General features: G+C 42.8%; 1 protein-coding gene across 2 annotated transcripts in view; it reads left to right on the forward strand.

The window, feature by feature from the left end:
* The first annotated feature begins 7,688 nt into the window (after positions 1 to 7,688).
* LOC109866862 (forkhead box protein O1-A-like) overlaps positions 7,689 to 23,925 on the forward strand; it is a 78,132-nt gene continuing 61,895 nt past the window's right edge. For both annotated transcript variants that reach the window (XM_020455741.2, XM_020455740.2), the window contains exon 1: positions 7,689 to 8,563. In XM_020455741.2, coding sequence (XP_020311330.1) covers positions 7,967 to 8,563 — 597 coding nt within the window. In that variant the 5' untranslated portion in view covers positions 7,689 to 7,966. The remainder of the gene's footprint in view (positions 8,564 to 23,925) is intronic.

Raw genomic sequence — 23,925 nt, forward strand, 5'->3', positions numbered from 1 at the left:
AGAACTTCTTGGGTTAGACCCACAGAGAGAGAACTGCTCCTTAAAAAGAAGGTCCAAGCGTCTTCAACAGAGGGGGTCAAGCTGATTCTATACTATTTTACAGAGGCCAGTTCATGTAGGAAGGCTTGCTCATTTAAGTTTTTTAGCAAGAGTCTATGACAAATCAGGACAGGTCGTTTCACTGAGCAGCCATTACGAACACAGACTGTAAAACAGTGATCACTAAGGTCTTTACAGAAAACACCAGACTGATACTGATACTGGGTTATTTGTGAGGATAACTTTCAGTAGAGTAGCTTTTTCTGGGTGTTTGGAGTCATACCTTGTGGAATTGGTAATATAATCTGAGAAAGATTTAGGGAGTCCCATGGCTTTAGGACTTGGTCAGGTGGTTTAAGCATGTCCCAGTTTATGTCATCTAGCAGGACAAATTCAGACTTAGTGTAAGGGGCCAGGAGAGAGCTTAGGGCATGGTAATGCCTCCAATACAGTAATAGTTCCATCTTGTTGTCTCGGCTAGGTTGAAGTTTCACTATATTGTTTATACTAATCACCTCCTCTCAGATCTCTACAAGTGCATAGGGTGTAGACTCTAGGGGTCCACTTGGGATTGGACCAAAAACTGCACTGAGTGTACAAACTATTAGGAACACATGCTCTTTCCATGACATAGCCAGGCGCACCAGTTTGAGTGTGTCAAGAACTGAAACGCCACTGGGTTTTTCACGCTCAACAGTTTCCAATGTGTATCAAGAATGGTCTACCACCCAAAGGACATCCAGCCAACTTGACACAACTGTTGGAAGCATTGGAGTCAACATGGGCCAGCATCCCCGTGGAACACTTTCGACACCTTTTAGAATCCATGCCCTGAGGGCAAAAATGGGTGTTACTAATGTTTTATACACTGGTGTATGTGTGCAAGTTTAAGGACCAGAGGCAGATACAGGTTCAGATGTCCGACACAGGTTGCCTGTTTTAGCCAATGGTGTAATTGCCTGTGTGAGGGCAGTAGAAGTCACAAGGACGAACAGGTACCACTTGTATGGCAGGCTGTGTCCAAAATGGCAACTTATTCCCTACATAGTGCACTACTTTTGACCAGAGCCATAATCGGCCCTGATCAAAAGTAGTGTGGAATAGGGTGCCATTTGGGACCTAGAGTCTAGACAGGATAATGTGGTCAGACAGTGTGCTCAGGTAATTGCTCTTTGGCAGTGGTAATATTAGGCCCTATGAAAGATTTTATGCTTACTGAATTCTCTGAGTCAGTCCCCTGTATTCAAGCCTGAGTGCCAGTCTGTTTGCGCTATCATGCCAACGCCTTGTCACTCATTGTCATGCCAAAACAATTGTTTTGAGCAATGGAGTTTGCAAGAGCACAAACAGATCTGGAAACAGGCTAAATGTATTCCCTTTTTTTCACTTTCCTGTACTTCCTCCTGCTGTCTTACTGAAGACACTGTGCCTCCAGACTACTACGCTCTAAAAAATGCAGGGTTAAAAACAACCTCATTTGGTTAAATATTGGACAGAACACAAGTTGGGTTATTTTGACCCAGCCAGTTGGGTTACAAACATCTCATTACCATGCCCTGCTCAGATCAGAAGACTGGAGGCGTGGCTTATTAGGGGCATGGCTTGCAGGTCGTTTTTTTGGGGAGGACCAACCGTGATAGTAAATGTCATTCCGGTGAATGACACTCTTATAGCTTTAATAAGACTTACACAAAAGTATGAGTTCCTAAGTGCTCATCCCAAGCCTCCCCTTGGATTACCCAGAAATTGGTTATCTAACCATCTGTATGGTATTTATTCAATTTCATGCAGGTTTGACCCTGCAGATGGGTATTATTATAATGTAATCCATCTCTTAAGGTCTGAGAGCATGAGTTTTTTGATGTGCTTGATGTTAGAATGCACTCACTGTTTCAAAATGTGATTGTTACGCAACAGAACAGTTATCCTGCACTGCCCTCAAACCAAGGCATGCTGCCTGCTAATGATCTATAGGCTGTTTCAACTTACCAATTTAAAGTTGTTTTCAAACAACAGTTTTATTTTCAAACAACAGTTTGAAATGAGGATTTCTGCCTCCTCATTAATGCACATAAAAGTACCCCATTTTACTGGGGCAGCCGATTTCCTTTTGAGGCATGCTATGCTAATGTTAGGCCAGGAATAGCTAGATGAGCTGGGCAAACTACTGTCTTCGAGCCCAAGCAGTCCCCCAGTGTTTACCCAGGTCAAGTATGCAGACACACCCCCAGTTAGAACCTGCATGGACTTTTCCCCCTGGCGCATGTTCCAGCTGGTGCCCACATTGCCTTCATTGCTGTTTACCTTATTCAAAAACTTTGGACGTGTGTGCATTCCCATCAAAGTATGTGATCTTATGTCATAATAGTTTCTGTATATTGTGTTATATAGTTTCTACTGTAGCAAACAATATTTCTGTATGGAGGATAATGTATATGTGTGTATTCCTTTACAACCGCAGACAAATCAGGTACTGATTTCATAACCTTTACAGTGTTTAATTGTGCTTATGTAGGTAACTGGCGCCGGAGGGGATGGATGCAGTTGTACGGCCTCCTAACCAACTGTGCTATTTTGTTCATTTTTTTGCATTGTTCATAACTCAATTTGTACATAATGTTGTTGCTACCGTCTCTTATGACCAAAAAGAGCTTCTGGACATCGGAACAGCGAATACTCACTTTGCGAAGAATATACTGCTTTGTCAAGACAAGGCCCAAATCCCTGTCATCAGCGAGAAGAACAGACAGAGAATAAGGGGGATGAGGGTGGGGTGCCTTGTAAGAATTTGCAGATGAGTAGGTAAACCGCCACTACCCTCCGTATTATTGGCCAAAGTGCAATCATTGGAAAACAAACTGGACAATCTACAATTAACCTCTCTAGGGTATGTGGGAGCGTCCCACCTGGCCAACATCCAGTGACATTGCAGAGCACCAAATTCAAATACAGAAATACTCATTATACAAATTCTGAAAAGATACAACTATTTTACATAGGTTGAAAGATTAACTTCTTGTGAATCCAACCACAGTCTCAGATTTAAAAAAATGCTTTATGGCGAAAGCATACCATACGATTATTTGAGAACCTACCCCCTGCAGACAAGTCATTACAAACAGTAACCAGCCAAGTAGAGTTACACAAGTCAGAAATAGAGAGAGAATTAATCACTTACCTTTGATGATCTTCATATGGTTGCACTCAGAAGACCTTCATTTATTCAATAAATGTTCCTTTTGTTCGATAAAGTCTCTCTTTATATCCGAAAACCTCTGTTTTGTTCGCGTGTTTTCTTGAGTAATCCACAGGCTCAAACGCAGTCATAACAGACAGACGAAAAATCCAAATTATAACCGTAAAGTTCATAAAAACATGTCAAATTATGTTTATATTTAATCCTCAGGTTATTTTTTGCCTAAATAATTGATAATATTTAAACCGGAAAATAACGTTGTCAATATAAAAGGTAAACAAGAAAGGCACTCTCTCGGTAGCGTGCATGAAAAAGCTCTGTGACACGGCAGGGCCCACTCATTCACACTGCTCTTACTCTCTCATTTTTCAGAATACAAGCCTGAAACAATTTCTAAAGACTGTTGATATCTAGTGGAAGGCATTATAACAATTTGCATAATAACAATATGAGTCCTAAGTCAAAGGATACTGCAATGGCATTGAATAGAAAATTACACACAAAAGAAATCCTACTTCCTGAATGAATTCTTCTCAGGTTTTCGCTTGCGAAATCACTTCTGTTATACTCACAGACAATAGTTTAACAGTTTTTGAAACTTTAGAGTGTTTTCTATCCAAATCTACTAATTACATGCATATCCTATCTTCTGGGCCTGAGTAGAAGGCCGTTTAATTTGGACACACTTTTCATCCAAAATTCCAAATGCTGCCCCCTACCCTAGAGAAGTTAAGACTATCCTACCAACGGGGCATTAAAAACTTGAATATCTTAAGTTTTCACTGAGACTTGGCTGAATGACAACACAGATAATATAGAGCTGGCTGGCTTCTCAGTGTTTTGGCAGGACAGAGTAGCTACATCTGGTAAGACGAGGGGCAGGGGTGTGTGTCTATCTGTCAATAACTGCTGGTGCGCAAATGTCTATTATTAAAGAAGTAAGAAAGTTCTCATCTATATTATTCGTAGTTGTCTATTTACCACCACAAACCGATGCTGGCACTAAGACCGCAATCAATGAGCTGTATAAGGCCATAAGCAAACAAGAAAATGTTATTCCAGAAGCAGCGTTCCTAGTGGCCAGGGACATTAACAAAGGAAAACTTATTAAATCTGTTTTACCTAATATCTACCAGCATGTCACGTGCAACCAGAGGAAAACAACTCTAGACCACCTTTACTCCACACACAAAGACTTATACAAAGCTCTCCCTCGCCCTCCATTTGGCAAATCTGACCATAATTCTCTCCTCCTGATTCTTGTTTACAAGCAAAAACTAAAGTACCAGTGACTCGCTCAATACATAAGTGGTCAGATGACGCAGATGCTACGCTACAGGACTGTTTAGCTAGCACAGACTGGAATATGTTCCGGGGTTCATCCAGTGGCATTGAGGAGTATACCACCTCAGTCATCGGCTTCATCAATAAGTGCATCGACGACGTCGTGCCCACAGTGACCGTACATTTCCCAACCAGATATCATGGTTGGGAAACAACATCCTCACCGGGCTAAAGGCTAAAACTGCCACTTTCAAGGAGCGGGACACTAATCCGGACGCTTATAAGAAATCCCACTATGCCTTCAGACGAACCATCAAAAAGGCAAAGCGTCAGTAGAGGACTAAGATTGAATCCTACTACACCGGCTCTTATGCTTGTCGGATGCGGCAGGGCTTGAAAACTATTATGGAATACAAAGGGTAACCCAGCCGAGAGCTTCCCAGTGACGCGAGCCTACCAGACGAGCTAAATGCCTTTCGTGCTCGCTTCGAGGCCAGCAACACTGAAAAATGTATGAGAGCATCAGCTGTTCTGGATGACTGTGTGATCACGCTCTCCCTAGCTGATGTGAGCAAAACCTTTAAACAGGTCAATATTCACAAAGCCGGATTACCAGGAGGTGTACTCAAGGCATGCGCGGACCAAGTGTCTTTACTGACATTTTCAACCTCTTCCTGGCCAAGTCTGTAATACCAACATTTTTCAAACAGACCACCATAGTCCCTGTTCCCAAGAAAGAGAAAAGTTTGAAAGGTTGATCACACCATCATGCCAGAAACCCTAGACCCACTCCAATTCACCCCCCCCCCCCCCCCCCCAACTAATCCACAGGTGATGCAATCTAAATCGCACTCCATACTTCCCTTTCCCACCTGGACAAAAGGAACACTTATGTGAGAATGCTATTCATTGACTACAGCTCAGCGTTCAACACCATAGTGCCCACAAAGCTCATGACTAAGCTAAGGACCCTGGGACTAAACACCTCTCTCTGCAACTGGATCCTGGATTTCCTGACGGTCCGACCCCAGGTGGTAAGAGTAGACAACAACACATCTGCCACGCTGATCCTCAACACGGGGGCTCCTTAGGGGTCCGTGCTTAGTCCCCTCTTGTACACCCTGTTCACCCACTAATGCGTGGCCAAACACGACTCCAACATCATAATTACATTATTACATTTGCTGACAACACAACAGTAGACCTGATCACCAAAAACGACGAGACAGCCTATAGGGAGGAGGTCAGAGATCTGGCAGTGTGGTGCCAGGACAACAACCTCTCTCTCAATGTGAGCAAAGACAAAGGAGCTGATCGTAGACTATAGGAAAAGGAGGGCTGAACAGGCCCCCATTAACATCCTCAGGACTGAAGTGGAGTGGGTCGAAAGTTTCAAGTTTCTTGGTGTCCACAGACAGATTATTTCACTTATAATGTACTGTATCAGAATTCCAGTGGGTCAGAAGTTTACATTCACTAAGTTGACTGTGCCTTTAAACAGCTTGGAAAATTCCAGATAATGATGTCATGGCTTTAGAAGCCTCTGATAGGCTAATTGACATAATTTGAGTCAATTGGAAGTGTACCTGTGGATGTATTTAGAGGCCTACCTTCAAACGTAGTGCCTCTTTGCTTGACATCATGGGAACATGAAAAGAAATCAGCCAAGATTTCAGAAAATAAATTGTAGACCTCGACAAATCTGGTTCATCCTTGGGAGCAATTTCCAAACACCTGAAGGTACCACGTTCATCTGTACAAACAATAGCACGCACGTTTAAACACCATGGGACCACGCAGCCGTCATACCGCTCAGGAAGGAGACGCGTTCTGTCTCCTAGAGATGAACGTACTTTGGTGCGAAAAGTGCAAATCAATCCCAGAACAACAGCAAAGGACCTTGTGAAGATGCTGGAGGAAACAGGTACAAAAGTATCTATATCCACAGTAAAAAGAGTCCTATATCGACATAACCTGAAAGGCCGCTCAGGAAAGAAGAAGCCACTTCTCCAAAACTGCCATAAAAAAAGCCAGACTACGGTTTGCAACTGCACATGAGGACAAAGATTGTACTTTTTGGAGAAATGTCCTCTGGTCTGATGAAACAAAAATAGAACTGTTTGGCCATAATGACCATTGTTATGTTTGTAGGAAAAAGGGGGAGGCTTGCAAGCCGAAGAACACCATCCCAACCGTGAATTACGGGGGTGCCAGCATCATGTTGTGGGGGTGCTTTGCTGCAGGAAGGACTGGTGCACTTCACAAAATAGATGGCATCATGAGGTAGCAAAATTACGGGGATATATTGAAGAAACATCTCAAGACATCAATCAGGAAGTTAAAGCTTGGTCGTAAATGGGTCTTCCAAATGGACAATGACCCCAAGCATACTTCCAAAGTTGATTCCTAGTCGATTCCTATCTCACTCAAGTTAGAGGATCCCTGATGAATTTGCTATCACAAAATGGGTCCCCGGCCTCAAAAACTTTGAGAACCCCTGCCATAAGTCATTGCAAAATATGTAGAATTTCAGGAAATGATCTTTAAAACGGCAAAAACGTCTCTCCACCCCACAGCAAAATGTGTAGAATTGCAGAATATGTGCTGTAAAATTGCCAATATTTCTCTCCACCCAAACCAAATCTCACTTAGGGCCCCCAAAAAGGATAGAGCCAGCCATGCTATGTGTTATAACTGTTTATTATATATACCATTCTATAAAATGTTTATTACATTTATAAGCTATATATAATAAAGAAGATATAACAGTTAATAGTATGTAGACGTTATTCATTATTTTATAAATCCAAGGCTTGTCCAACATTATATAAGTATCTTAGGCCTATACTTAACAATGACACGCCAGACAACTTTCCCCTAAGTAGCCAAAAAATGTTTTGACAGACATAACTCGAAAACACATTGCTCTGACCCGCTTGCCCTTCCTTCAATATTTTCCATGTTTAAACGTTTTAACTCATTGCTCTGGCCCCCGTTTTCAGGGTGGGAAATATGGTTCACGTTAGAATAAGAACAGAAACATGTATTATGTCAAAACCAAGTCCTGTTTACCTTATACACATACCATTGGTGGCCGCTGACTGTCACTCAAGGTCTTAGTGGGTGTTACCAGTTGACTTCGTAGGATTTACGAACGTAATAGATCTGTGATTGACAGTAGACAACGACAGTCAGGCGCGATAGACACTACGAACAGAACACAGATACACTTTGCCTGTAACCGCGCAGTTTTAGATAAAGGACATCCAGAGTGAGTTCTAATTTTTATTCCATCATCGCAAACAGCCGGTTTTCAACTAGTGCCCTCTATCAGAGTTCATGAAGAAGTGACGACGCTTTTTACACTTTTACATTTGGTGCCTGGACTGGACGATTCATTGAGTGTCTTTATGTGACAGTTGAGCTATTTGTCCGTTTACTTTAGAGATGGCAGATTTACCGCTGCCGCAACAGTTGGTTGATATAGACCCGGATTTCGAGCCACTCTCGAGGCCCCGGTCATGCACCTGGCCTCTGCCTCGACCAGAGTTCATCGAACCCGCCTGCTCAAACACATCTTCACCGGCGCCTTCAGTCAAACAGGAGCCTGTCGAATACATCAGTAACCTCAGTTTTTTAGAAGAGTCAGAGGACTACCCGGAGGATCAGAAACCGCTCGTTTTGTGCAATGATTTTCAGTGCCAGGGGAACTGCATACACCCGCAGCAGGAGAAACAACATCCACAGCAGTTACAGCATCATCAGCAGCAACCGTGTCCTCAGCTGCCGCACCAGCAACAGGTGCCCCCGGTCTCATCCCCCAACGGGTCGAATTCGGTGGCCGCCGCCGCAGCCGTGCAGAGGAAAAGCAGCTCGTCGCGTCGGAACGCGTGGGGGAATATGTCCTACGCGGACCTCATCACCAAGGCGATAGAGAGCTCACTGGAGAAGCGACTCACCTTGTCTCAGATCTATGACTGGATGGTGAAGAGCGTGCCATATTTTAAGGATAAAGGAGACAGTAATAGCTCAGCAGGTTGGAAGGTAAGCAATACTTATCAGTTCTTACGTGATATCTATATAACATTATGTAGGCCTATTTTATAACCAACTCCTTTTGTAATAAACCCTGTTTAATTTTTCAAGTCAATACAATTACGAGGTTTAATGCCAAGAATGTCCAACTTCATTAATTCACTGTGTTCACAATGTCCTGCAGTGCAGCGTCATGGATAGATAGACGTATCTGGGGATCAAGGAGCAGTGATAAAAGACAATAACCAAATTGTGTATAATTATGAAGGACGGCTGATATTCCCCCCACCTGTTGCATGTACATGGTGCCGTGGTCTCGCCCAGTGAGTACGGTGCGGTCGGTGGCTGGTTAGGCATTGTCTATTTTATCAAAGCCAGATTTACTCAAATAAACCTCGATGAAGTCCAAGTTCACCATACAACATATAACTGCAACAACCAGAGTGACATAGGCTATTCACCGAATTTGACAAACAATTTTCACCAAATGTATATACCAAATGTAAATATCAAGCTATACAAGAAATAGCCTCTGATGGCGGCATACTTCATATCATCCAACAAAAGGACACACTGCTCAACTCAGCTCAGCCATAGAATAATGGAGCCAATACAGTGCATTCAGAAAATATTCAGACCCCTTGACTTTTTCCACATTTTGTTACGTTACAGCCTCATTCTAAAATGGGTTAAATCGTTTTTTTTCATCGATCTACACACAATACCCCATGATGACATCACAATACCCCATAATGACAAAGCAAAAACAGGTCTTTAGAAATTTCTGCAAATGTATAAACCCCGAAATAACACATTTACATACAGTACCAATCAAAAGTTGGGACACGCCTACACATTTTTTTCCTTCTATTTTTGTACAACTTTTCTACATTGTATAATAATAGTGAAGACACCAAAACTATGAAATAACATATGGAATCATGTAGTAAGCAAAAAAGTGTTAAACAAATCACAATATATTTTAATATATTTTTTATTTTTTAAGTAGCCACCCTTTGCCTTAATGACAGCTTTGCACACTCTTGGCATTCTCTCAACCAGCTTCACCTGGAATGCTTTTCCAACAGTCTTGACGGAGTTCCCACATATGCTGAGCACTTGTTGGCTGCTTTTCCTCCACTCTGCGGTCCAACTAATCCCAAACCATATCAATTGGGTTGAGGTCGGGTGATAGTGGAAGCCAGGTCATCTGATGCAGCACTCCATCACTCTCCTTTTTGGTCAAATAGCACTTACACAGCCTGGAAGTGTGTTTTGGGTCATTGTCCTGTTGAAAAACAAATGATAGTCCCACTAAGCGCAAACCAGATGGGATGGCGTATCGCTGCTGAATGCTGTGGGAGCCATGCTGCCTTGAATTCTAAATAAATCACCTGTATTTGGGGAGCTTCTCCCACTCTTCTCTGTAGATTCTCTCAAGCTCTGCCAGGTTGGATGGGGAGTGTTGCTGCACAGCAATTTTCTGGTCTCTCCAGAGATGTTCGATCGGTTTGAAGTCCGGGCTCTGGCTGGGCCACTCAACGACATTTAGAGACTTGTCCCAAAGCCACTCCTGCGTTGTCTTGTCGTGTGCTTAGGGTCGTTGTCCTTTTGAAAGGTGAACTTTCACCCCAATCTAAGGTTCTGAGCGCTCTTGTGCAGGTTAGCTACATTCTTTGCTCCGTTCATCTTTACCTCGATCCTGATTAGTCTCCCAGTCCCTGCCACTGAAAAACATCCCCACAGCATGATGCTGCCACCACCATGCTTCATCGTAGGGATGGTGCCAGGTTTCCTCCAGACGTGACGCTTGGCATTCAGGCCAAGGTGTTCAATCTTGGCTTCATCAGACCAGACGATCTTGTTTCTCAAGGTCTGAGAGTGCTTTAGGTACCTTTTGGCAAACTCCAAGCAAGTTGTCATGTGCCTTTTACTGAGGAGTTGCTTTCGTCTGACCACTCTACCATAAAGGCCTGATTGGTGGAGTGCTGCAGAGATGGTTGTCTTTCTGGAAGGTTATCCCATCTCCACAGAAGAACTCTAGAGCTCTATCAAAGTGACCATCGGGTTCTTGGTCACCTCCCCGACCAAGGCCCTTCTCCCCCGATTGTTCAGGTTGGCTGGGAGGCCAGCTCTAGGAAGAGTCTTGGTGGTTCCAAACCTTTTCCATTTAAGAATGATAGAGGCCACTGTGTTCTCGGGGACCTTCAATGCTGCAGAAATGTTTTGGTACCCTTCCCCAGATCTGTGCCTCGACACAATCCTGTCTCAGACCTCTAGGGACAATGGAAACAGTATTCCCCTGAGCTCAATTCGAATCTCATAGCAAAGGGTCTGAATATTTATGTAAATAAGTTATTTCTGTTTTTTATTTGTAATACATTTGCAAACATTCTAAAAACCTGTTTTCACTATGTCACTAAGTCGTTTTTCTTTGTCATCATGGGGTATTGTGTGTAGATTGATGAGGGAAAATATTAATTAAATCAATTTTAAAATAAGGTTGTAACGTAACCAAATGTGGAGAAAGTCAGGTGTCCGAATAATTTCTGAATGCACTGTATATGGCACATTTCTTCTCACTAGTTTGCAATACAAACACCATAGACAGGTTGGTTGTTTAGCAACGAAACCAACGTGTGCGCAACTATGTTTTGGAAAGGGTTGGCTTAAATTGTTGAGAAACTGTAAACTATGTTTCATCGCCGATGTTTATTGAAAACATAAATGCATTTACACAATTTGCACTTGTGTCTCTCAAATACATTGTAACTGTTAGCTCTATGGCAAATTTGAGCCGTATTAGCAATGACATGAAATCAGTCAAAACACCTCAAAAGACATGGAATCAAGAACACGATAAAACTAGCTTAAACAAGTCACTTACAATTCCTCACATGGCAGTTTCTTGTAATTTTTGCTAACTATCTGGCCATCCAGAATCAAACCAACACACTGACTTTAAAACATTTAAAACGTCAAAGTGTCATCAAAACAAAATTCTAGCTTGATAAATCAAATGCATATGAAAGCGATGTTGTCTATTCTCATGTTCATTCACAATTGAGAATAGTCTATGCTCAGGCTTAGGCTATAGACCTTTTTTTTAACACCTTAGGATAGAATATTTGGGAAATAAGATACTGTTAATAACTTTAACTTTAATTTAAGATTTTATGATAGGCCTAGTAGGAGGATAGATGATTGGCCATTTAGTTTTCAACCTTGCGTGAAGGGATTTTCCCGGCCCGCATGGGTCATTATTAAGCCTAAACTTGATTAAACTTGTCATTAAATGTTTCTATAGGCTATTGATATGGTTTCTCTCTCTCGTTATTAGTCCCATTGCTACCGTACGTTTTTAGGCTATTAAAACAACCTTTTGAGATAGAACTCTGTCACATTCACAGTTTGATTGGGAGAAAGCCATGCATAAAACAATAAAAGACTAGCCTAACCCGCAACCAAAAATGCATTCGTAAGTCTTTCATGTTGAACTTCTCTGTGATAAAGTGATAAAAATGATCAAACCTGGCTTTCATTTGAACACTGATATTGTAAGAAACGACATTCCTCTCATCTCTGACCGGCTGCCTACTCCAGGTTGCTGTGTCTGTCAAGCTGAGTGTGGTGCCTGCGATCTGATGATATTCTGTCCATTCCTCTGATAAAGGTCAGGACGATAACGATACAGCTAATTAGTGACCTTCATTTATCAATCAAGTACAAGGGAGGAACAAAAATCCACAGACACTCAGCAGAATGACTTTGACACATGTACAAGTGTGTAGTGTATTTTTTTAACGTATGCTACTCCCCCAAATACACCCTCAGATAGTGGGGTCAAAACCAGGGACCAGCAACCCTGGAGCAATTATGGTTAAATGCCTTGCTCAAGGGCAGATCAACAGACTTTTCATCTAGTCAGTTTAGGGATTCAATCTAGCAATCTTTCAGTTATGGGACCAACACTCTAACCGTTAGGCTACCAGGGTACACCAGCATGGAGACCTAAAGCAGCACCTAAAACTTTACCATGCCGTCACGTTAAGCGAAATCATCTGACCTCCCTGTAACGCAAGTCCTGCTAACGTGCCCCGTACACTCACACTAGGCTGTGAGGTCACAGTTTGTCATGTGATTTAATGATCAGTTTGACGTATTAAGTCTTGTGGGGCCTCAGTGTGTCTGGTGACTGCTACTAGGAATCACAGATTCAGAGGTGCGGATTAGACCAGCCTGACCAGGGATCAATAGCATTCTTCCTGCTTTATAACTCTCTGGTTTACCATGATGGTTAGCTAGATGGTCATCTTTAGCTTAGTTGGTAAAGCACGGCGCTTGCAACAGCAAGAGAGTGGGTTTGATTTCCAGACCACCCATACGTAAAAATATGATGCATGCATGTAAGTCACTTTGGATAAAATAATCTGCTTAATGGCATATATGATAATTACGTTGTAATTCTGAATTCAGTTGCAAATTGCTCTTTTATTTCAGTTCTTGAATTTGAATTGGCCACACCCCACAGGAAACGTAATTTGAATTTGAATTAAAACCTCGTAAATGTAATTAAATGTAATTGAAAATGTAATCTACGTAATCCCCAAAACTAATTATTTATCATGAGAGGGCCATAAAAAATAAATAGTAACTCACCTTTCTGGTAAAAATGGTTATAAATTGCTGAGGTATAGTCACTTTTGAGGACAAAAGCTCAAGTACAAATATGTACAAATATTCCTATTCAACAAAACTGTATGAATAAGGCTTGAAATGACTCATATCTTTTTAGTATATTGAATTTATAAAACAACCAACTATAAGATTTCACCTTCTTTATAACTGTAAAATACATATTTGTATATTTAGCGTTAGAGAAAATGTGCATATTTTCTAAAGTTCTCTCTTGATCAAAACGTCTGCCCCCATTGCTGTCAACGTCTCACAGATATCTAAGTAATCTTTTTATAAATATATATATTTTTTACCCCCTTTTTCTCCCCAATGTCGATCTTGTCTCTTTGCTGCAACTCCCCAACTGGCTCGGGTGGTGAAGGTCGAGTCATGCGTCCTCCGAAACATGACCCGCCAAACTGCCCTTCTTAACACCTGCCCGCCTAATTCGGAAGCCAGGCGCACCAATGTGTCAGAGGAAACACCATTCAACTGACGACAGAGGTCAGCCTGCAGGCACCCAGCCCACCACAAGGAGTTGCTAGAGCACGATGAGCCAAGTAAAGCCCCCCCGGCCAAACCCTTCCCCAATGCTGGGCCAATTGTGCGCTGCCCCATGGGACTCCCGATCACTTCCGGTTGTGATACAGCCCTGGACCGAACCCGGGTCTGTAGTGACGCCTCTAGCACTGCGAAGCAGTGCCTTACACCGTTGCGCCACTCGGCCTGATCTCATCATTCATTTCATATTAATCTCTTCCGTCTATGACAAACAGAAAGTGTTTTTTTGTTTAAAATCAATGAATTATTTTAGATTACTGACATGAAATCCATCTCTGAATGAGCTACAGCGACGAAACCACTCTAGCCTGCTGCGCTACGGTGTACGGATTCCAGGAATATATGTTGTTAGTGGCTATGACGTAGATTTCATCCAGGAGTTGATGGGACAGTTGGAAGAGCGAATGAAATGGTACGAGAATCAGGGCTACCCCTCAATGCAATCGATTTCGAACTATGGTGTCCAAATATACATTTTAAAGTGAAAATCTCTATCGGAACCGGTACCAGAACCCAAAACAGGGGACTTTACATATAAGAGAAGTTACATTTTTTATTCAATTAAATTCAATGAAATTCAAATGACTTAACGCCATAGTAATGTTTATTTTGACATGTAGTAGAAGGTCATTTTTAAAAGTCATTCTCCTAAAACAATTTGAAATAATTAAAGTGGTCATGTTGAGGGTTCAGTTGTCTATAATAGTTGATAATTCCTTACTTATTTTGAAATATATACGTTGCATATATATACGTTATTCTAAAATGGATTCAATACCCGATTATGACAAAGCGAAAACAGGTTTTCAGAAATGTTCGCAAATTTATTACAAATGAAAAACAGAAATATCTTATTTACATAAGTAAACAGACCTCTTGCGATGAGACTCGAAATTGAGCTCAGGTGCATCCTGTTTCCATTGATCATCCTTGAGATGATTCTACAACTTGATTGGAATCCACCTGTCTATATAAGGTCTCACAGTTGACAGTGCATGTCAGAGCAAAAACCAAGCCATGAGGTTAAAGGAATTGTCCGTAGAGCGCTGAGACAGGATTGTGTTCAGGCACAGATCTGGAGAAGGGTACCAAAACATTTCTGCAGCGTTGAAGATCCCCAAGAACACAGTGGCACCTAAAGGACTCGTGGACCATCACAAACAAGATTCTCTGGTCTGATTAAACTATCAGACCAGAGAATGCCAAGAGTCACATCTGGATGAAACCTGGCCCCATCCCTATGGTGAAGCATGGTGGTGGCAGCATTATGCTGTGGGGATGTTTTTCAGCAGCAGGGACTGGGAGACTAGTCAGGTTCGAGGGAAAGATGAATGGAGCAAAGAATAGAGAGATCCTAGATGAAACCCGCTCCATAGTGCTCAGGACCTCAGACTGAGGCGAAGGTTCACCTTCCAACAGGACAACGACCTATGCACACAGCTAAGACAATGCAGGAGTGGCTTCGAGACAAGTCTCTGAATGTCCTTGAGTTGCCCAGCCAGATCCCGGACTTGAACCCGATCGAACATCTCTGGAGAGACCTGAAAATAGCTGTGCAGCGACGCCCTCCATCAAATCTGACAGAGCTTGAGATGATTTGCAGAGAAGAATGGGAGAAACTACCCAAATACAGGTGTGCCAAGCTTTTAGCATCAGACCCAAGAAGACTCAAAGCTGTAATCATTGTCAAAGGTGCTTCAACAAATTACTGAGTAAAGGGTCTGAATACTTATGTAAATATGATTTTAAGTTTAGGATTTTTTATACATTTGCAAAAATTTCTGAACCTGTTTTTGCTTCATCGTTATGGGGTGTTGTGTGTGGATTGATGACGGGGGAAAAAACGATTTAATCAATTTTAGCACAAGGTTGTAACATAACACTGTGAAAAAAGTCAAGCGGTCTGAATACTTTCCGAATGCACTGTATTTAAAAATATCAGAATTCATTGGATCAAACATCTCATGACAAAGAAAAATACTGTTTGATATATTTGAGTTGTAAACAAACTAATATTTGAAATGGTATGTGTATTCTTTGCATTAATAAGTGGCATATATCCCTTTGATTAAATATTTGCCAAATGAATGAGATTTTCATGTTTTATGTTGAATTGGTTTGAATTGCTTGGAATTAAATTCTACTTCCTTGAATTCAAATTCAATTCAAATTCTACTTACTGTGGTGTGGGATCAATTCATTGTTTTAATTGAATTAAATGTAGAAATTCCGAATTGACCCCAAACATTGATAATTATGTGTCACGTCCGTTGAATGGATGAGACCAAGGCTCAACGTGATGAGAATACATCTTCTTTAATGAAACGAAGAAACTTAACAAACTTACCAAAACAACAAAACAAACGTGAAGCTATAAATAAACAAGTGCAGACACAGGCAACTAACCGTAGACATACAAAACCCCTAGACAGGAACAAAAACACATACATCACCCATGTCACACCCTTACCTAACCAAAATAATAAAGAAGACAGAGAATACTAAGGCCAGGGCGTGACATTATGTTACTAGAAATAATGGTAGTCTTCAGGGGAACCTCAACGTAACAACAGCAGCAGTACAGCTTCAGAGAAGTTGACTCGTTTCTCAAAGCTGAAGTGTATTCTCAGGGATGTGAAACACTCTGTTCACAGCAGAAGGAAATAGATTGAATAGAGCCAAGACAATTCCCTATTATATCTAGTTGATTCTGTCTACACATTTGTCACAGCTGATCCTTTCCTGTGAAGAACACGTTTCTCCATTATAGGCGAACCAACTTGCTTATCATAAGTGCTTCATAGAGCATTCATTAACTATTCTAATGTACTACTTGGGTGCTTCACAAATCATTCAAAAAACGAATGCTAATAAAATGTACAATAAAGCCTTTATAAATGGTTGTTTGCTTAAAGCCGAATCTGTGGACAGGAATGGAGGCCTACTCACAGGCACAGGTGTGTTTAGAACTGCCTCTCATTCACTCCACTACAGAGCTGAAGTTTTTGCATATCAGTCTCGAGTCTGTTATGTTACTCTTATGGACGCCAGGCACCCCTCCCTTCTTCAGGCTAAAAATAGAGGATTACCTGGAATTACCTGCGATACTCCAGAGGTGTGTTTCAAGACGTAACAGTTATTGCCATTTGCCCTCGTTCTCCTTGTTAAAGGTCAGTGTCAACGTTCCATGCGGTCATGGGATGTTTCTTTGGATCCACTTTTAAGCTTTAGCTGTGGGTATGTGTGTCAGAGAGAGAGAGAAGAAGAAATCGAGAGAGACAGAGAGAGAGAGAGAATAAATAGGAAGAGAGACAGAAAGAGAATGAATAGACAGAGAGAGAGAGAAGAAAGTGAGACTAGCAAAGTCTTCTTCTCTCTGTCTCATGGCAAAATGTGTAGAATTGAAGGATATTAGCTTAAATTCTGCAACAACAAAATATGTCTCTGCCCTGTGACAAAATGTGTAGAATTGCATGAAATTAGCTTGAAAATTGCGAAAGAAAAAATCAGCCTTGCCCAGAAGCCGCTTTTAAAATGTTCCTTCCAGGGCCTGAGAATTGGTTCGTCCGTCCGTGCACTGACGAGGTTATAGTAAAACTATGAGTGGGTCCCTGATGAATTTGCTATCACAAAAGGGGTCCTCGGCCCTAAAAAGTTTGAGAATCCCTGCTCGGAGGTTCCCCTCTAGTATAGAAAGGCTATTGTATTATGGTCTTCTTTTCAGTCCAGCATTTCATTATGATGGACTCAGCTCAGCCAAGACTGAAGAATAGTTTCTCTCCATCATAATAGACTTGCTAAAGAAATGTCCCAAAGTCATTTACACCAACTATACTGTATGCACATTTTATTTCAGAGTATTGCATTTACTGTCCTTCTAAAGCAGAATAGATGCTATAATTTCTCACATAATCCTTTTTGACCCAATTTAACTATGCCTATAGACACAGTGTCCATGATGCTATGGTTTGTTTGTGTGTCAATCCTGAATGTTTGGTTCCTTTTAAACTCTAACACAAAAACACCTCTGTTTATATTAGTAATGTATTACTCTGTGTACTTGTCCATATTCCTCAACAGCACTGTTTATGTAGCAAAATACCCTGCTGCTGGTGGCTGTGCAAATGTTTAACAGTCAGCATTGATGTGGCTGGTTGCTGGATGAACCTTGGTACCCCAGCAACTTTTAAATTCCAGAGGAGTGAGGGAAGAGAGTGGAGAGATTCCCCCCTGTCCAGTGATACAGCACGTGCTTCGGCCTCCCTCCTCTCTGTCACTCATTTTAGTGACTTCTTTCGAAACAAACAAGTTCTAGAACTTCTGTCGGGAAAACTAGAGAGAGACCCGTAGCAGACTTATCTGAAAGTAAACAAAACAAAACACACTATCGGTCGACGCACGCGATGATGTTGTAGGACAAGAGAAGCACAACAAACAGTGAGTGAGTGTGTGTGTTCAGAGTTGTTCACGGAAAGATTTGGCATGCACTGCAGGTTATTGGCACCCAAATGCACTGCATGACTCCCGTGGACACAATGACACAATTCCCTGTTGTTGTCAATTCTACAGCGCTCTGAGTTTGTTGTGGTGTCTTACAGACATCCAGGCAATCAGAGAAAGCTTCACTCAGCTCTATTTCTCCACTTAGTGTTGGGTCACACGTGAACAGCAGACAGTGACACTGCACTAGACTAGACAGTTGTAAAAGTACCATAAGCCTCAGTGGAGCTGGTCTGGCACTAGGCCAGTTCAATAAGAGCTATCATAACGCTGGCACAGGAAGTTGTCTCCTTTACTACAGCACTGTGAGCTGAGAGCAGGCTTGGGCTCAGACTAGAGGCCACATGTATCACACATTTCAGAGTAGGAGTGCTGATCTAGAATTAGGTTCCCCCTGTCCGTATCATCTTATCCATTGTGATCTTAAAGGCAAAAATAATCCTAAATCAGCACTCTTACGCGGAGACGCTTGATAGGCTACACATAGCCCCTGGACTAGGGTGATTGACTGCTGTAAGTGTGTGGTTGGAAGAGTAGAGAGAGAAAGAGCAGTGAGAGAGCCCAATGGATATTGCAGAATAACAAGAAGAGTATTGCTTTGGTGATTCGTCATAGAAGAGTTCTCCTCCTCGACGTTCGCCAAAGACATTCCTTAACGGCTTGTTTGTGCTTTAAAAAAAAAATGCCCCACCAAGGTTGTTATAGTACACTAAAACTGCATCTAAAACTAATCATGAATAAACTATTTAGTAAATTGAAATAAAATAATTAAGAAACCTGTTTGAAAAACTTAAAGTATACTGAAGCTATTATCTTTGAATGAAATAAAAACCATATTGAATTACATTTCTCCTTTACCCAAATCCAGATATAGCTGATGTTCTGAAAGAGCTGCAAAATCTGGACCCCTACAAATCAGCTGGGCTAGACAATCTGGATCCTCTCTTTCTAAAATTATCTGCCGAAATTGTTGCAACCCCTATTACTAGCCTGTTCAAACTCTCTTTCGTATCGTCTGAGATTCCCAAAGATTGGAAAGCTGCCGCGGTCATCCCCCTCTTCAAAGGGGGTGACACTCTAGAAACAAACTGCTACAGACCTATATCTATCCTACCCTGTCTTTCTAAGGTCTTCGAAAGCCAAGATAACAAACAGTTTACTGACCATTTCGAATCGCACCATACCTTCGCCGCTATGCAATCTGGTTTCAGAGCTGGTCATGGGTGCACCTTAGCCACGCTCAAGGTTCTAAATGACATCATAACCGCCATCGATAAGAGACATTACTGTGTAGCCGTATTCATCGACCTGGCCAAGGCTTTCAACTCTGTCAATCACAACATTCTTATTGGCAGACTCGACACACTCCAAGACTGCTTCCATCACGTGGACTGGGAGATGTTTCGTATTGCGTCAGCCAACAACATTGACGAATACGCTGATTCGGTGTGCGAGTTCATTAGAACGTGCGTTGAAGATGTCGTTCCCATAGCAACGATTAAAACATTCCCCAACCAGAAACCGTGGATTGATGGCAGCATTCGTGTGGAACTGAAGGCGCGAACCACTGCTTTTAATCAGGGCAAGGTGTCTGGTAACATGACTGAATACAAACAGTGCAGCTATTCCCTCCGCAAGGCTATCAAACAAGCTAAGCGCCAGTACAGAGACAAAGTAGAATCTCAATTCAACGGCTCAGACACAAGAGGCATGTGGCAGGGTCTACAGTCAATCACGGACTACAGGAAGAAACCCAGCCCAGTCACGGACCAGGATGTCTTGCTCCCAGGCAGACTAAACAACTTTTTTGCCCGCTTTGAGGACAATACAGTGCCACTGACACGGCCTGCAACGAAAACATGCGGTCTCTCCTTCACTGCAGCCGAAGTGAGTAAGACATTTAAACGTGTTAACCCTCGCAAGGCTGCAGGCCCAGACGGCATCCCCAGCCGCGCCCTCAGAGCATGCGCAGACCAGCTGGCCGGTGTGTTTACGGACATATTCAACCAATCCCTATACCAGTCTGCTGTTCCCACATGCTTCAAGAGGGCCACCATTGTTCCTGTTCCCAAGAAAGCTAAGGTAACTGAGCTAAACGACTTCCGCCCCGTAGCACTCACATCCGTCATCATGAAGTGCTTTGAGAGACTAGTCAAGGACCATATCACCTCCACCCTACCTGACACCCTTGACCCACTCCAATTTGCTTACCGCCCAAATAGGTCCACAGACGATGCAATCTCAACCACACTGCACACTGCCCTAACCCATCTGGACAAGAGGAATACCTATGTGAGAATGCTATTCATCGACTACAGCTCGGCATTCAACACCATAGTACCCTCCAAGCTCGTCATCAAGCTCGAGACCCTCGGTCTCGACCCTGCCCTGTTTAACTGGGTACTGGACTTCCTGACGGGCCGCCCCCAGGTGGTGAGGGTAGGCAACAACATCTCCTCCCCGCTGATCCTCAACACTGGGGCCCCACAAGGGTGCGTTCTGAGCCCTCTCCTGTACTCCCTGTTCACCCACGACTGCGTGGCCACGCACGCCTCCAACTCAATCATCAAGTTTGCGGACGACACAACAGTGGTAGGCTTGATTACCAACAACGACGAGACGGCCTACAGGGAGGAGGTGAGGGCCCTCGGAGTGTGGTGTCAGGAAAATAACCTCACACTCAACGTCAACAAAACTAAGGAGATGATTGTGGACTTCAGGAAACAGCAGAGGGAACACCCCCCCATCCACATCGATGGAACAGTAGTGGAGAGGGTAGCAAGTTTTAAGTTCCTCGGCATACACATCACAGACAAACTGAATTGGTCCACTCACACAGACAGCATCGTGAGGAAGGCGCAGCAGCGCCTCTTCAACCTCAGGAGGCTGAAGAAATTTGGCTTGTCACCAAAAGCACTCACAAACTTCTACAGATGCACAATCGAGAGCATCCTGGCGGGCTGTATCACCGCCTGGTATGGCAACTGCACCGCCCTCAACCGTAAGGCTCTCCAGAGGGTAGTGAGGTCTGCACAACGCATCACCGGGGGCAAACTACCTGCCCTCCAGGACACCTACACCACCCGATGCTACAGGAAGGCCATAAAGATCATCAAGGACATCAACCACCCGAGCCACTGCCTGTTCACCCCGCTGTCATCCAGAAGGCGAGTTCAGTACAGGTGCATCAAAGCTGGGACCGAGAGACTGAAAAACAGCTTCTATCTCAAGGCCATCAGACTGTTAAACAGCCACCACTAACATTGAGTGGCTACTGCCAACACACTGTCAATGCCACTGACTCTACTCCAGCCACTTTAATCATGGGAATTGATGGGAAATGATGTAAATATATCACTAGCCACTTTAAACAATGCTACCTTATATAATGTTACTTACCCTACATTATTCATCTCATATGCATACGTAGATACTGTACTCTATATCATCGACTGCATCCTTATGTAATACATGTATCACTAGCCACTTTAACTATGCCACTTGGTTTACATACTCATCTCATATGTATATACTGTACTCGATATCATCTACTGTATCTTGCCTATGCTGCTCTGTACCATCACTCATTCATATATCCTTATGTACATATTCTTTATCCCCTTACACTGTGTATAAGACAGTAGTTTTTTTTTGAATTGTTAGTTAGATTACTTGTTCGTTATTACTGCATTGTCGGAACTAGAAGCACAAGCATTTCGCTACACTCGCATTAACATCTGCTAACCATGTGTATGTGACAAATAAATTTGATTTGATTTGATTTGATTTGGTTTTCAAATGATTGCCTCGCCTGGTTTACCAACTACTTCTCTGATAGAGTTCAGTGTGTCAAATTGGAGGGCCTGTTGTCCAGACCTCAGGCAGTCTCTATGGGAGTGCCACAGGGTTCAATTCTCGGGCTGACTCTCTTATCTGTATACATCAATGATGTCACTCTTGCTGCTGGTGATTCTCTGATCCACCTCTACGCAGACGACACCATTCTGTATACTTCTGGCCCCTCCTTGGACACTGTGTTAACTAACCTCCAGACGAGCTTCAATGCCATACAACTCTCCTTCCGTGGCCTCCAACTGCTCTTAAACGCAAGTAAAACTAAATGCATGCTATTCAATTGATCACTGCCCGCACCTGCTCGCCCGTCCCGCATCACTACTCAGGACGGCTCTGACAACTACAAATACCTGGGTGTCTGGTTAGACTGTAAACTCTCCTTCCAGACTCACATTAAGCATCTCCAATCCAAAATTAAACCTAGAATCGGCTTCCTATATCGCAACAAAGCATCCTTCACTCATGCTGCCAAACATACCCTCGTAAAACTGACCATCCTACCGATCCTCGACATTGGTGATGTCATCTATAAAATAGCCTGTAAACACTCTACTCAACAAACTGGATGCAGTCTTTCACAGTGCCATCCGTTTTGTCACCAAAGCCCCATATACTACCCACCATTGCGACCTGTACTCTCTCGTTGGTTGGCCCTCGCTTCATACTCGTCGCCAAACCCACTGGCTACAAGTCTCTGCTAGGTAAAGCCCCGCCTTATCTCAGCTCACTGGTCACCATAGTAGCACCCACTCGTAGCACGAGCTCCAGCAGGTATATCTCACTGGTCACCCCCAAAGCCAATTCCTCCTTTGGTCGTCTTTCCTTCCAATTCTCTGCTGCCCATGACTGGAACGAATTGCAAAAATCTCTGAAGCTGGAGACTCATATCTCCCTCACTAGCTTTAAGCACCAGCTGTCAGAGCAGCTCACTGATCACTGCACCTGTACATAGCCCATCTGTAAACAGCCCATCTACAGTGGGGCAAAAAAGTATTTAGTCAGCCACCAATTGTGCAAGTTCTCCCACTTAAAAAGATGAGAGAGGCCTGTAATTTTCATCATAGGTACACTTCAACTATGACAGACAAAATCACATTGTAGGATTTTTAATGAATTTATTTGCAAATTATGGTGGAAAATAAGTATTTGGTCAACAACAAAAGTTTATCTCAATACTTTGTTATATACCCTTTGTTGGCAATGACAGAGGTCAAACGTTTTCTGTAAGTCTTCACAAGGTTTTCACACACTGTTGCTGGTATTTTGGCCCATTCCTCCATGCAGATCTCCTCTAGAGCAGTGATGTTTTGGGGCTGTTGCTGGGCAACACGGACTTTCAACTCCCTCCAAAGATTTTCTATGGGGTTGAGATCTGGAGACTGGCTAGGCCACTCCAGGACCTTGAAATGCTTCTTACGAAGCCACTCCTTCGTTGCCCGGGCGGTGTGTTTGGGATCATTGTCATGCTGAAAGACCCAGCCACGTTTCATCTTCAATGCCCTTGCTGATGGAAGGAGGTTTTCACTCAAAATCTCACGATACATGGCCCCATTCATTCTTTCCTTTACATGGATCAGTCGTCCTGGTCCCTTTGCAGAAAAACAGCCCCAAAACATGTTTCCAACCCCATGCTTCACAGTAGGTATGGTGGTCTTTGGATGCATCTCAGCAATCTTTGTCCTCCAAACACGACGAGTTGAATTTTTACCCAAAAGTAATATTTTGGTTTCGTCTGACCATATGACATTCTCCCAATCTTTGAGGTCTTCGAAAGCCAA

Source organism: Oncorhynchus kisutch, linkage group LG22 (assembly GCF_002021735.2).
Source record: "Oncorhynchus kisutch isolate 150728-3 linkage group LG22, Okis_V2, whole genome shotgun sequence".
NCBI lineage: Eukaryota > Metazoa > Chordata > Actinopteri > Salmoniformes > Salmonidae > Oncorhynchus > Oncorhynchus kisutch.